We start from the raw sequence: 15679 nt of genomic DNA, 5'->3' as shown, positions 1-15679 counted from the left end.
AGATCTGTCTCAACAAAGGCAGAACTCAACAAAGTGCAAGGTGCTCAGCTCCAGCACTGAATCCATCCTGCAGCGTGCAGGCACACGCACACGCAAACACACACAGACACACACACACACACACACACACTGCTGCCTCAGTGCCTCTCCCAGGGGCAGCAGCACTCCCAAGCAATTGGGCGCTGCTGTAAACAGGGCTCAGCTGTAAACACCACATCACACCCATGTAAAAAAAGAGTGTTTATTGGTTATATAGTGTAGCACTGACAATGTTTGAGTCAGGAGAGACATGCAGGTAAGTGTGTGTTTACATTTGGCATGCAGACTAAGAGCACTGTGTCACTGGAAGGAGGTGAGCACCATCTGTATCCACTGCATGGGCAGCCTCGGAAGGAAAGCGCTGGCTTTCCTCTACTCAGCATGCTGAGACAGGGCAAGTTTTAAGAGGGTGGAATACTGCTGATAGCTCTATTGGACACAAAGTTTATTTTAGGGAAAAAGGCAATACTGCAACCCTGGAAAATCTGCTTAACTTGGATGAACCTGTGATTATGAAAGGATTTCTTGCATTATTTGTCTTCTAACTAAGCTGCCCCACCCAAATATATGTTCACAAATACAAAAAAATAGATTTATTCTCTTAAAAATACATTCCATGCAGCCTGGAATGCTGCTTCCCCAAAGCAGGAGCCAGCACTGCACGTAGGGCAGCCCAGGAGGATGATCCTTTGGGCCTTGGGTTCTGATCATTGGAGGCATCTGCGAACAATGGCTTCGTGTTCTGTTGCACGCAGCACAGCCTGCGGGAGGCTGGCCTAGAGCAGCGCCTGATTGCTTCAACAGTGTGCAAGGGTGGCAGAGATGAGGTCTACTATGTTAGAGATGACACCAATGTGACTATTGCTTCCATCTGTAGCTAGGAAATTGCTTGTGTCAAGTGTCTCTTGAAGCACCAAGGCACATTGCTCTGCCCTGTGCTTCCTGCCCTTTTCCCTTGCTGGAGGTCCTGTCCGCAGGAGGGCTACACTGCAGAGCACCACTGGGCGCATGCCCAAGCTGTTACACCTCCCGAGGAGCTGGAGAGGCAGCTCTGCAGGCTGCAGAAGTGTTTCCAGACATGAAGGAAGCCATTCCATGAAGCAGCGAGCTGCTGGCCCCTCAGACTGGAGCCAGCCCATCTGGGGAAAGCACTGGCTCTCCAAAAGGGACCAGCAGCTGGGGTTCCTTGGGACCAGCATACACTGACACACTTCCTCTGTACAGCAAATACATTTACAACTTTGGAATTACCCAAGGGCTCGATGCATGGCCTTATGCATCATCAAGCCTACTGAGAAGCCTGTTATATTTATATGCTAAAATTACAAATACTTCTTCAGTGATGGCAATATTTACACATATACTCTATTTTACAGCTGTTCCAAAAATTGTGCAATTTGAGTAAACACATTGTGTTTCCTGAAGTCATTGCTATAAGGTTAATAATACAATCAGCTCCTATTGCACTCATTGACTAGAGGGCATGGCCCCTTTCCATCTAGGTAAGGTTTTCTTTCTCAGATTTAGTCTCAGCTACAGTAAAAACAACCAGTGTGCAGTTACCAAGTGACATCTGTGTCCAGTATTTACAAGCAGTGAAACTGAGTCTAGAGCAGGAGCTCTACTGTAAAATATTGAACAAATAACTGAGGCAGCTGGAGAAAGGAGAGACATCATCTGTGAGAAGCACCTGAAGACAGCAGACAGTGCCAGCAGCGCTGTGTTGCTGGGGCAATAGCTGGAGCTAAGCCAGCTGAGCAGCAGGGTAAAGCCCTCCGGTTGCTCAGGCAAATCCTGGTCCCGACTGACAGAAGGAGAAAACCCAACAGCTATTGCTGCTGGTGGTTCTTCCCTTGCACTTCAGACATGAGGCTGTGTTTTTGGGGTGAGCAGTGGGATTGAAAAGCTGATGGGGTAAGCCAGTGTTTTGTGGGTAGGCACAGGGAAGCCTGCGTTCACCCCAAATGTTTAATCACAAGGATGGCAGAGATTTCCTTGCCAGGACTGAAACCACTTCCCTTAGAAGGTTCTTTGGGAGCACCATGCTAAGCCACATCCATGCCAACAACGTGAGAAGGAGAAAGCTGGTGGATGTGTAGGGACGTCCTGTGGTATGTGGGCCCATGTCCTGCAGCAGGATGGGGCTGGGACTGTGAGGAAAGACATTCAGTCAGTGCCTGAAGGATCCTTGTCCTCCTCGGTATGTATGTGCTGTCCAGCAGTTTGTACAAGCCGCAAGTCCTGGGCAGCAGTGACCTAGGGCAGGGGGAGCCCCACAACATGCTGGGTTTCTGGAGGTGGAACAGCAATGCCCAGCAGTGGTCCTCCCACAGCAACTGCGACTGGTACAGGTTATACAGCTGGAGAGCTGCTTAGCAGCAGGTTTGGGAATGTGCACAGGGAATCCCTGTGACGTGAAGAGGCAGGTACATGCCAAGATGCCTCCCAGCTGCTCCCCGGTTAAGCAAGCAGGTACTGCGTAAGGCATTTGGGCCTTAAATCTGAGGCAGCAGATTAAGTTTGGAAGGGCACACAAAAAGAAGGGGGGCAGAGGCAGCACCATGTGGTGGGCAGGGTCAGCAGCCCCACAGAGCAGTGCTGAGCTGGGCACTGCTGGGAAGGCTATGGGGCCAGATCTGCTGTGGGCAGGGAGCAGGGCACACGGGGGCAAGGGACGTTGCTGCTGCTCAGGCAATCCATCTGGTTTTGCGTGGTGGCGGTGAACCTGACATACAGTGAGTGCTGAGCAGAGCACAATGCTCAGGAAGGATACAGCCATTGCACAGGACTGTTACATCCACTGTAGTTTCAGACTGCACAATCCACAAGGATTTCCAATCCTTCCTGATAAACATGGGGCAGGGGGAGGCAGTTCAGAAGACTGAATTTAGCTTTGGAATTTCACTTTCTTTCATTTTTCATTTGGAGTTTGAGTTTAAAATTTTTTTCCCCATTATCTCATTCTACTAGCACTGCTATGTCAATGGTAAGAGAGAGCAGCTGATACAATTTATTTTAATATAATTTAAAGATTATTAGAGCTTCCACTCAGTACTAATTTAAAAGCATTATCTTTTTATCTTGTTATGCAAGTTGACACATATGTCATGACATGTAAAAGAATAAAATGAAGGGCTAAAAATATACACTTGGGCAAACATCTTTAAAATTTCAAAAAGAAACACTTTTTTTCAAAAATAATTTTTCCCTTCCTCCAAACAATTTTTATAAAAAAAATAATCATGTCACTGAAACACATCCCTTTTATATAAATGTTTTCACAGGTATTTTGCAACCAGCTCTATTTTTTTTTAAATTCATTTTCTTCTCAGAATTGAGGGGTATATTTCCCAGACCAGGGAGGAGCTACGGCACAGGAAGGTGAAGTACAGGCAGTCAGATGGCTGTGGTAGCTGCTCCTCTGGAGGTGCGATATGGGAACAAGTGTGGGGTGCAACTCAGACATGAAAGCTATTGGAGTGCAGCTCTTCCCACAGCACCTCTGAAACAGATCAGGGACCTTTTCTGTCTAGAGCATTATCTTTGTCCCACTGCAGAGAGGGACAGGCAGCAGGAAACACTGGGGGGAGTCAGTGGTGTTTGTGTAGGGGCCAGCCCAGCAGCTGGGGCATGAGATGGAAAGGAAGGACTGTCCAAGCCCTGTCTGTGCAATCGCCTTGCTCAGGACAGATGCTGCTCCAGCACCTGAGCACCTCCTGGAGCTGTGGGGACCATGTCTGCCCAACAACACTGATGGGGACAAACACCTCTGTGTTTGAAGCAGTCTCTGACCATACCTGGGTTCCAGACATGGCAGATGGGGGATGAAGCACAGATCAAGGCTACTGTAGATCAGCTTAGGGTCCAGTGCATCTGTCTCCACCCTGTTTTGGGAAGGAACAAGGACATTCTGCTTGTCTATGAGGAAAAGCACTTGTTTCTTTTTCTCTTAGGGCTCAACTGCCTTGCACAAGCCACAGAATTGTTGTCTTCAGAGTGTGACACACATAAAGCTTTGGGTAAATGACACCCTGGTCCCAGGCAGCAGGAGGTGTTGCTGCTGTGTTGGTTTGGCTCAGTGGATGACTTCTTGGTGATCTCAACTGGTGATGAATAGATCATGCAAAGCTTGTTGCAGAGACTGACAGTGATAGGGAACCAACTCCTTCTAAACAACATTTTCTGCTCTCCTTCCCTCTCAATGTGTAAAGTAACTAGTGGGGAACAGTCTCCGCTTGCCTAGAGACAAAGGGTGCTGGAAACACAGGTACTGAGGTGACCACTACCCCAGCCAACAAGGGTGTATTAGGAGAATGCAAGCTCTCCATATGAATTGAAAGCTTTCAATTGTGGTGGACAGCTGTCATGGGCTGGTGGATGTAGTCACAGGGACACTGCTGGGATCTTGTGTGAATGCAAGTGAATAACAAGAAGCTCTCTCTTGTCCAAGGAGTACCATTGTTCAGAGAGACTAGGTAGTCAGAGTTTCCATATGGAGACAGACCTATCATCCTACAGGGAAGATTAAGATTGCAGGTACAGAGATGACAAGTGGGAGTCCCCTGAGCAAAGTCTCTGCAGCTGCCTCTTCAGCAATGATGAAAAAGAATTCACTGGTAAAGCTCCTGTACCTTTCAAATCGCATTACAAAACTGGTTTCAGGCTAGTTGAAGCCTCTGGAGAGGTTACAAACAGGTGTGATGCCCGTGAGCTTGGTACTATCCTGCCTCTTGCTTCACCATGTTCACTGAGAAGAAGGGAATGCAGCTCATCTCCGAGATGTCCGGCAGGCCCGGGAAGCACCCTGTAAGAGACAACCCACAAGATCACAGACTGCCCATGCCCCGCAGCTGTCCCTGGAGCATTTCTGCCCTGCAGACAAGGAATGCAATTGCCCTTGGCAACCATCCCAAATCCCACCAGGATTACAGTCCCATGGTGGGGTGGGGGAGAGCAGTGACAGGATGAGTTTGGAAGACAGAGGCTCTCTCAGCTGGGAGTAAGCCCAAAGCAAAGGGACCTGGCCCCTGCCTCATGTAGGCTGAGGCTGTAAGCTTTTTTCATGTTGTAATGTACCCATCTCCACACGCAGCATCTGAGTCTTGGAAGTGAGAAACACCTGACAACAGAGGAGCTGGAGCACACCTTGTGTCACATTCAAGCTCCTGCTGCAGTCGGTGGAGGTCTGGGCAAGACAGAAGACCCAAATGATGGTCTGCATGTTACGGGGATGACTTTACCAAAGTTTTTATTTGCTGTTGACCCAGTCTGTGCAAAGAAAGCACAGCACAGCCTCAGATACAGGAGTCTGCACCTGGTCAGATGAATGTAATTGTGGGTTATACCTTTTGATGACCACACAGAGTATTGCTGGGTTGCCTCTTTCCTCAGCTACCAAAAAGGACAGTGTCAGTTCACTACTCTCTGCTGCAAACACTACCTTTCCTTAAACACCAGTCTGTAAAGCTCAACTGGGACCATGGCCCTCTGGGATCTTAATTTTGTACCACTCACCATAAGGTATGACTCTGTAGGGCAACTCAGCTGCCTCCCTGCAGTCCTGCTGTTCTCATAGCAAGATTCAGCAATGTCCAGTGAAATACACTGGTGACAGGTTTGGGGTCTTAGATATCTCCTGCTATGGATGATCCACAAATGTAAAGATGCACTTTGCTTTGGGCAGCTGAACAGGCCAAGAGAGAATTCCAGGAAAAAAAGAAAGCCTTTTGTACAGACTTAAGCATGACTGTACACCTGAGAAGTCTGCCTAGACCCCTATACCGTCAGAAGGAAACCGCCTGTGAAGAGGCTGAAATACACATTTTTTTTCATATTTCAAGCAGTAAGTCATAATGACTATAATGTAGGCCATTTTCCACTCCTTAGTGTGTCCAGAAAGATGTGTTTTAGGGGCAGAGCAGCAGGGGTGTAGCAGCAGAGAAACACTCTGGTAGTACAGCTGCCAGCTGAAGCAGGGACTCTGCTTTTGTCTCTCCAAATTATTTTTCCATCCCTGATTCATTCATGTACCAGAGGATGACTAGATGCAGTGCCTCTTAGTTCTCAGAGAATATTCTTAGCCATAAAGCAAACAAGTTTGTAACAGAAAATACAGCAGCCACCCCACCCCTGGGAAGTGCTAACTTCAGACTTGATTTCTCCTACAAGAGTGGAGACTTTTTGGACAACTTCTCTAAGTTAGGTTACTGGGAGGTCAGTTCAGATATTGGCTTCTTGCCTTGTAACACCCTTCCCTCACATACCTGCTCCTCTCCCTGGAGACCTGGTGGTGCAGGGAAGTTGGATTCAGGGTCCTGCAGCTCTACCTTGGTGGCTATCCTTCTCCCCGAAGTGTCAGCCTGTAAGAGGTACTCAGAAGATCCGTACTGCTTCCTTCTGGAACTGGACACAAAATCCTTGCTTTCATCCTGCACGAAGGAAAACAAAAAGGGTTGGGATCCAGGGTCTATGAAGGGTCTGGAATAGCACTGGGGTGTCACGAACTGGAGTCCTAGTCCCAGGTTTGCAGTGTAAGGTGCGGGCTTGATCCCATTAGCAAGGAGGGAGGGGCTTAAACCATCAGGCCAGCTCTGGCATGGCCTTCTTTATGTGCTATTTCATAAAGATTTTTTCTCAAAAACCATCCAGTAATTTTAACCCAAGTTATGGCTGCACAGTCACAAAACAGAACAGATCCCTTGGACAAAATTACTGAGGTCCAAGGAAAGATGAAACCACTGATATCGTGTGGCTGACTGCTTAAGTAAAAGCCTGTGTGGAGTCAGAGGGAGTGAAATGGTGATAGATACTGTAATTGGGTTTGCATGGCAAGATTTTGGTAGGGGGTGGGGGAAGCTACCTTCTGTGAGAAGCTGCTAGAAACTTCCTCCATATCCCTCAGAGCCAATGCCAGCCAGCTCTGAGAGGGACCTGCCACTGGCCAAGGCTGACACAATCAGATAAGGTAGCAGCATCTCTGTGATAACATACTAAGAAGGAAAAAAGTTATTGCACAGAAGTAATTGTGGCAAGGGAAGAGAGAAGTGAGAATATATGAAAGGAACAGCTCTGCAGACATCAAGGTGAGGCAAGAGTTCCAGGAGCCAGAGCTGAGATTCCCCTGCAGCCTGTGGTAAACATCATGGTGAAGCAGGCTGTGCCCTGCAGCCTGTGGAGGTCCACAGGAGTACTGAAACCCACCTGCAGCCTGTGGAGGAGCCCCACATGCAAGTGGATCCCCAAAGAAAGCTGTGACCCTGTGGGAAGACCATTCTGGAACAGGCTCCTGGCAGGGACCTGCAGGCCCATGGAAAGAGAGAGCCCACACTGGAGCAGGTTTACTAGAAGGATTTGTGACCCCTTGGGGGACCCACACTGGAGCAGCCTGTTCCTGAGGGACTGCACCCCATGGAAAAGTGACCCATGTCAAAGCAGTTCACAAAGAACCATAGCCCATAGGGACGACTCACACTGGAGTTCATGGAGAACTGTCTCCTGTGGGAGGGATCCCCTGCTGAAGCAGAGGAAGGACTCCTCTCCCTGAGCAGCAGCAGAAACAACATGTTATGAACAGACCACAACCTCCATTCCTGTCTCCCTGCACTGCTGGGGGTGAAGAGGTAGAGACTGGAAGGAAGGAGGGGTAGGGGGAAGGTGCTTGTTAAGATTTGTTTTACTTTTTGTTATCCTATCCTGCTCTGATTTTGACTGGTAATAAATTCCATTAATTTCACTGAGTCCAGTCTATCTTGCTGGTGACAGTAATGTGTGAGTGATCTCTCCCTGCCTTTATCTCCACTCATGATACCTTTCATTCTATTTTCTCTCTCCTGTCCAGTTATGGAGGGGAGTGATAGAGAGGGGCTTTGGTGGGAGCCTGGCATCCAGCGAGGATCAACCCACCAGAGATGCCCAAATTTAGGCACCACACAAAGCAAGAGAGAAAAGAGGCAAGAGGCAGCACAACCCTGGACACTGCCTGGGAGACTTCTCCAGCAAATGCGCCCATCACAAGAAGGGATGATGGCTTCCCTTGAAGACAAACATTTAGGATTTTGCCAAATTTATGCAGCGGACAGCCCAGTGGACAGCCCAGCTCCAGTCATATTAATGTCAGAGGCATAAGAAAACCATGCATTCATCTGACATTGCTGCTGCTCATCTACTCCCTGCCTGCCAGCACATTTGCACTAATTTTCAACAAACATCACACCAGAGAAATACAGATTTCACTATGCGGAACACGAACCCTAACAGAATGACTGCTTGAGGTCTTGCACTGCCTCAGGTCTTTAGGGAGCACGAGAAGGCTGACTGCCAGCAGCAGAGGGAGCTGGTCCCCAGGCTGCAACACCCACTCATGCATCAGCAGCTCCTGCTCCCTGGGACTCCCAAAGCAGCATTCCAACGAGCTGCTGCTTCTGCAGCATAGAGCTGCATTACAAAGAGTCGATACCTCCTGTAGCTTCATTAGACACATTTGCCCGCATCAGCAATACACAAAGGAAAGGTTGCAATGGAAGAGAGAAAGATGGATTTTGGCAAAAACAGCATGGATCCTGTGTTTCCCAAATAAGATTCTTAAGGCAATGTCAGACTGTGGATAGTGGAGCTGGAAAGAGGTGACAGTGATACCTTCACAGGACAGCTCAGTGCCCAGCGCTCTGCCAGAGAAAATAGCTACATCTTTAACTGAAACACAAATCCCAGCAGAAACAAGCTGCTGCGATATGAGGCATATTATAAGCTTGAAGATACCCTTCAAAGGGCTTTTTTCCAAGGGCATATACAACAATTTAAGTTGCATACAATTTGCTGTATCTAGTACATCTGTGTATCTGCAGTCTTTCAGGTTAACGTCATACTCCTCATTTACAAACTAAAAGTACACAACCTATGACCAAGAAGTCAGGTTTGTGCCTGAGTGGTGCCAAGAGTGATTTTATTGCAAAGTATGATGCAGAGAGAGATCCCGAACTCAGTTCTGTGTGAACTAACCATATGGTTAGTTCATATGCTCTCCTGACACAGGCAAGGCTGGAAGCCAGCTAACCCTGGATATACTTGGGTTGACCACGCAGAGCTCAGGTTGCTCAGTCAGGTACACTTCAGCTGCTGTGAAGGTACACTGCACAGCTGGCAAATTTGATCTGACAGCAACCTGGAAAGCACCTGCAGAACACACTACAGAGCTACACTCAGCCCTGGGTGGGCTGCCAGGAAGAAGACTGAAAAGAAATCCTTGAGTGCCCACTGTTTAAGGCTCTGCAACCAACCACACATGAACTCAGTTGTAAGCAGAGACTGCTTCAGTTGTGAGAGTCAAGGTTGTGGGTACTGTGAATTGAAACTCCTGGGATAAAGGACACCCTAGGAATGGATCTCTCATTTCCCAAGCACATAAACTGCTGTTACGCAGAAGGACAACTTCAATCGTATCAGCTCTGCTTGGATTCATGAATGAGCAGTACAGATTGCCTGTGACCCACCCTGGCCAGGGAGGGAATGTATCCTCAGTTTCCAAATGTACCTGGAAGGCCAGCCTGTACTTTCTAACACCAGGCAACACACTCTCTGCAAAGTTAAGTGCAAATTCTTCTGTGCTTCTCATAGCCAGAGAAGTGGAAGAGAAGATTTGAAAATGTAGAACTCTTTGCCTATCTCCACCAGTTCATCTTTGTCAATGCCGAAGTCATTCAGTGTCATAGGTTAGCAAGCATAGTCCCAGAAGGGATGTCCTTGCTAAGGGGTGCTTACAGCTTCCTCTGGGACCTGATAGAACCTATCAGCTGGCCAGTTTGAATATGGACAATTCTTTAAGCCACTTAAAGTTATGGCCGCCTCTGTGATCCACATTTAAGAATAGACAAACTCCCCCCCAAGCTCTCTCTCGTTTCCGGCGCTGGGACAGGTGGCTGCAGGCCCAATGCGGGGGCCAGCGGGCCCGGCCCAGGCCCTGCTTGGGCCAGGCCGGGCCAGGCCACGGCTCCAGGATGACCCCCCCAGCAGGGCTGTGGCAGCCAGAGCGGCTCGGAACCACCCCCTCTCCACTGCGGCCAAGATTTCAGCAAAAGCCGCACCTCTGTCCGGCAGAGGTCAGGTAACCAACAGCGATAAGGGACATTCCAGCTGCAAGGCTGAGGCGAGATTAACCCTTTTAGTGCTGTGAAGAGCTGAAAACCTGAGGGAAGAGAGAGAGGAGATGCTTAAAGCTGAAAGTCTGTTGTGAAGCTATGATATATCAGAGTATCCCGTTGTAATTTCATGAAGATATGGGGGGTGGAGTGTTCAACTCGTAAGCAAAAGCACCTGCGCCGAGATAGGCAGATGCTGACGCAGCTGTAATTTGATGAGAAGTTTGGACAGGGAGAGATGGACCAGATGAGGACTTTTGCTCCAAACGGGAAAGGAGAAAACCTCAGTTCCTAGAGACGGACCAGATGAGGACTTTTGCTCCAAATGGGAAAGGAGAAAACCTCAGTTCCTAGAGATGCTCCCAGAGATAGTCCTAACAATGAAGATGAGGAAGACCCTTTGCTCCCAGGGAAGGAGAAGGGCCTCTGTTTTTGCTTCTGAACGGCTCAACCTTAAAATTGTACCCCACAAAACTTCAAGAGCGGACCCTCGAAAGCAGTTGTGGGAAAAGCTGCAAGTCGGGGGAAGGGACTCACATGCGGGCAGAGAGACTCCTCTTCCTAAATGGACTGAACAATATTTGGAAGTGGGCGGCTGTCTCGTTGTGATACTGTTTTCATAGCACGAGCAAGAAGAGACTTCTCTTTCTAAATGGACTGAAAAAGGTTATTATGGAAGTGGTAACAGACTGAACATCTTAAGGGTTGTCTTTTCACATTGTCAGTGGGAGAAGGGAGGAAGGTGGGGGGAGGAGGAGAGTTCTGAAGGTGGTATAATTTTTTTTTTCTTCTTTTAGGTCTGTTAATAAACTTCTTTATATTCTTTCAAGTTTGGTGCCTGCTTTGCGTTTCTCCTAATTCTTATCTCACAGAAGATAAACAGTAATGAGTATTTTGGGCCAAACCACTACATTCAGTTATGAACCTATCCCCTCTGCCACCAGCCCTGTCAGATTATCCAGCCTGGTTCCTCCTGCAGACTCACAATAGCAGGAGCTGCTCGAAGTAGTGCTAAATTAATAGCAGAGGCAGGAGCTGCAGCACGAACCAGTGTGGGGTTTAATGGCCACAAGGGTATGTGCTGCCACTGAGTTCACTTGAAATCTGCCAGAGCCTGCAGCTCCAGTGGCAAGCACATCTCACCAGACCAGTTGTCAGCATGTGTCACTGCTTTGAGGGACTCCCCTCACTGGTACCAGTCAAAGGAACAGGAAAAGAGGACAGCTGTCCTTGTGGCTCTTGCTCCTTTTCAGGTGAAATATTGACACAGAGCAAGGAGGGAGCAGCCTTGTGTTACCAGCCACCATCCATCTGTTTAGGAGATGCCCAGGAAGCATTTCCAGACCAGTCTAGTTTCACATGAGGAAACCATGAAACTCTTACCAAAAAGAGCTCTATCTATCTCTACAACTGCCATTAGAGCTACAATTCTGCCTCAGGCACAGCCCCACGCAAATCTGTTCATTTCCATCATTTTTTCATTGCTACTCCAAATTTAAAGTGCCACACAAAGTCACTCTGAAAAGCATACCACATCCTGCTTAAGCCATGACTATGTCTTCTCTGATGCTACTATGTAGTTATTCATATGGCCTTACAAGACCCAAGCAGATGGATCTCATTTCAATAAGGCTAAATCTGGTAATTCACATATGAGAAGGTTGTGGGTGCTGTGAATTGTGAATTCACTGAAGGAAGATAGCAGGAGCTGGGAGAGACAGCACTTAGAAAATAAGCTGTAAGAATTTCAAATCATGCATCCTACAACTACCAGGCAACTCACAAAACCTCATCAACTGAAAGAGTGTTGAATACAGGATACTTACAGGTAGTGTGGTCCGCTGCCAAGCAGCAGCTGCTGTAGGATTACTTGCATAGTTCCTGCGTGTTAGCAGTTCAGATGCACTTAAGTTACTTTTGGTCCTTCGGGACCCCAGTTCAGGGGCACTCCAAGAATTAGCTGTGGCACTTGTCCTTGATGAAGTCTGCTCCAGGGAGTCTGTTTTCAAACTATTCCCTTCCACTTCCAAAAGGTCCACTGAGGACCTACACAAGTTTGTGGCACTGCAAGCTGCACTTTTCTCCACTTTGGTTTGAGAGTCCTCCAGGGAATGTGGTCCTTGTCTTGTTCTCCAGGAACTTCTCACAGTGACATGCTTTGTTTCGGATGAACCTGCATCTGATGAGCCATGGCCCTTCCAGCTGATTGTCTCCAAAGGTGTCTCACTGTTCCTCTCCACGAGTTCAGAAGTCTTTAGCATAATGCTGCTTCTGGAGACCACTGTTTCGGCTTTACTCCTCGGTGCTGCCTCTCCACTTCTATCTGTCTCAGATAATTTCAGAGCACTTTTATTAATTGAGATCTCAAAGGGTGAAGGGAGATTGTTTGTTATTGATGGTGAAGGCTCATTTGAAGCAACTCTGATGTTGCTGGTGGTAACATGCCTTTCCTTTGCTGCTGTATCTGCAGTTGTCCTTGGAGCTGTTGGCTCAGAAGGAAAGATTGTGATACTGCTTGTCATTTTATTTGTTACCATTTTAAAAACAGATTTCTGTTTTTCTGACTCTGCCTCTGAAACAGTCCCTCCCATGACTGCCTTCATATCCTTCTCAACAATTGCAGGTTTAATGATGGCTTTTGATCTTAGAGCTTCTCTTGGGCTGAACGACCTTCTGGATTTCAATCCTCCAGTGCTGGCATCTGATGGTTTTATGCACAGGGTAGAGTCTTCATCATTCACAGTTTTTTTGTCATTTTCAAAAAGTGATGCTCTAAAAACTCCCCTAGAATTGGAGAACTGCTTGGAACTGACTTTCTTTCTTGCCTCAGAATCTGTCTGAGTGGTTGGTTTTTTACCTCTTCCTGATTCTTCATCTAAATTAAGTTTTTCCTGGTTACTCTGGATGGTTTTGGAGTCAGTTTTTAAACCCATCTTTACATGATCTGTTGCTGAATTTGAAGACTGTTCTGTGTCTTCTTTATCAAGACCTGTGAGAATCTGCAGAATGTCTTCCTGACTCCTGGAGTGATGGGAACGCTTTGTTAGCATTGAAAGCTTCACACTTTCAAGTGACGTGTCTGCAGTTTCTTTTTCCTGGGAGACTGCTGCCCTTTTAGCCCTCCCCTCTGAGGGCTGTCTGTGTGATGCAGCAAAAGTGCTTGCTGCTTCTACTTTAGAGCCAGCCGAGTCTGAGACTGACACGTTGGAGGACATGTGGTACCTGTATGCTGAAGCCATGCCATTGGCAGAGGTGTGGTTACCCTTTGCAAGCTGCATGTCCTCCAAGCAGTCAGCAACTTCAGCCTGACTTGTTTTCAGCTTCTCAGCCAAAGAAGCCATTGATTCTCCTTTGCTTGACTTTTCATCCTGTGTGTCAGCACCATTTTGGCAGTTGCCACGGAGCACCTGAGATGGCTTTTCAGCCTTGGATCTCAGGCCTGTGTCACCAACAGGTTTGGAAGGTGTTTTCCAAGACCTCTGCTCTTGTGCAGCAGGAGGATATCGGCTGAGGACAGATGGCTGCTCTTTGGATCTCTTCCCCTCATTCTGCATGATGCAGCCTTCCTTCTGACCAGAAGAAATAGTGGAAACTAAAGGTTTCTCTTCCAGTCTTCTTGTATCTGTGACAGCAGTGTCTGAAAACGCAGATGCACCAGATGCTTTCCCTGCTTTTCTGTTCATTAAGTTTGGACTGGGTACCTGCTTACCACCATGGCTGTAGCTGTCATTACTGACAGAGAAGTCTCTGTTCCGTGCTCTTTCCCGGCGTTGCTGCGGTGAGAGCTCCCTTGGCTTGTGCTTAGCAGCTGTCAAATCAGTCATGACACCTCTGTATTTAGGTCGGTCATGTTTTCCCCTGCTAGAAAAGCTTGTATCTTCATTTTCAACTTCTCCATTCTCCAGATCTTTCTGTTTCTTTATTTGCATTTTTATTTCTTCTAGCTGACCTGTTAAGAGTTTGTTTTTATTCTGCTCACTCAAGTAACTGTCTTGCAGATCATTATTTTTGGCTCTCACTTTTTTAAGTTCTTCTTCTAAAGACTCAAAATGTTTGATCTGAGTTTTAAGTTTCTCAATTTCTTGGGTGAGATCTTTCACTTTGTTGTCTTCCTGGTTTTTATTCTTTTGGTTTTCTGATTTATTCCTGGATTCATTTTCTACATGTTTCAAGTAATCCACGCTTCCCTTCCTCCTGGTCTCCTTAGAAGGCAGTGCAGAATTCAAGTCATCTTCAATTCTCATATCATTTCTGTCCAGGAGATTGTTGGATGACCTTTCTAGCAAGTTGGATGCATTTCTAGTTTGATCTGCCCTATTTAGTTTATTGTTTTGTTCTAGTTTCTGTGTTAGCTCCTGGATTATTTTTTCATTTTGCTTTTCTCTTTCGTTAAAATGTTTTCTTTCCGTGATGAAGCTCAGGGCTAAGGATTTCAGCTTTTCTAACTCACCTGTTAAGGTCTGCTCACTTTTATCCAGCCTGTCCTCAGATGATTCCAGTTCTTTCACTTTCACTCTAAGTATTTCTAATTCTGTAGATATCTTTTTGGTCAAGTTCTTTTCTTCATTGAGGCTAAGACACAGCTGTGTACAGTCATTCTTGCTCCTGCTGAAGGCCTCCTCCAGCTTCTCCAGCTCTGCCATTCTCCTCTGAAGGAGTTCAATTTCTGACTTCAGATCTCGAGTGAGGCTCTCCTCCTCTTCAAGTTTTTCTTTCATTAATCTGCAAAGCTCTTCAGCCTTCCTAATTTCTTCATCCTTGCCTTCAATCTTCAGCACTCTTTTCCGCAGGGCTTCAATGTCAGCCAGCATGCTGGAGTTGCTGCCTTCTGCCTGGATAACTTTGTCCTGGAGGTCAAGCAGTTCATCCTCTGCCTTCTGCAGATTTTTAGTTGCTTCCTCCAGTTCATCAAGGCGGCGACTAAGGCTCTGCAATTTGAAACGTAGGTGCCGATTTGAGGTTTCCTTGTAACCTGTACATTCTGCCATGGTTATTTTATTCCTTTTAGAAAAAAGCTTTTCTTAGTCTGGGTGAATGGTATATACTTTGCGTATTTCCGGTACGTTATTGTTGCTTTGAGTGGAGGCAATCTCACCCTGAAAGAAAGAAGGCTCAAAATCAATATAAGAGCTCAGAATATATTCACTGTTTAAGTTAAACTATAAATGTTTATATAAACAACTTTTTAATTAAACACATTTCTGAGTACTAAATTAGGTGAAAGGAAATTGCAGAGAAGAGCCACAGTCCATTTACTTTGGTTATACAGGATTTCCAAAAGCAGCCTGGTCCCTGTAGCTGAGGGCAGGAAGCATCCTCCTGGTGGAGGGAGGTGGTCTGGTGGTCTGCACAGGTGGTTTCTGCACCACCAGTGGATCCTCACTCAGTGCTCCACAGTCAGTGCAGCTGCTCATGTATGAGATCCCAGGCTGTAGAGGGTCACTCTCATGCAGCACTCAGGTCCCTGTACATGGACATGCCTACGCAGCAGACACCTCTCTTTCCAG

At 47.1% G+C, this 15679-nt stretch overlaps 1 protein-coding gene across 5 annotated transcripts in view; it reads right to left on the bottom strand.

Annotated features, from left to right (window-relative positions):
- Positions 1–221: 221 nt before the first annotated feature.
- The window catches only part of LUZP1 (leucine zipper protein 1), a 40588-nt gene continuing 25130 nt past the window's right edge, over positions 222–15679 (bottom strand). For 4 of the 5 annotated variants that reach the window (XM_042022540.1, XM_042022536.1, XM_042022539.1 and 1 more), the window contains 3 exons: positions 11999–15268; positions 6303–6467; positions 222–4843 (listed from right to left, as the gene is read on the bottom strand). In XM_042022540.1, coding sequence (XP_041878474.1) covers positions 4808–4843; positions 6303–6467; positions 11999–15160 — 3363 coding nt within the window. In that variant the 5' untranslated portion in view covers positions 15161–15268 and the 3' untranslated portion in view covers positions 222–4807. Of the gene's footprint in view, positions 4844–6302; positions 6468–11706; positions 11710–11998; positions 15269–15679 lie in introns of all 5 variants that reach the window. The other variant, XM_042022541.1, reaches the window with a different exon arrangement.

Source organism: Corvus kubaryi, unplaced genomic scaffold (genome assembly GCF_017639235.1).
Source record: "Corvus kubaryi isolate FWS band 111438036 unplaced genomic scaffold, C.kubaryi_AGA036_p1.0 37209, whole genome shotgun sequence".
Lineage (NCBI taxonomy): Eukaryota > Metazoa > Chordata > Aves > Passeriformes > Corvidae > Corvus > Corvus kubaryi.
This window is presented reverse-complemented; position numbering and strand designations above follow the sequence as displayed.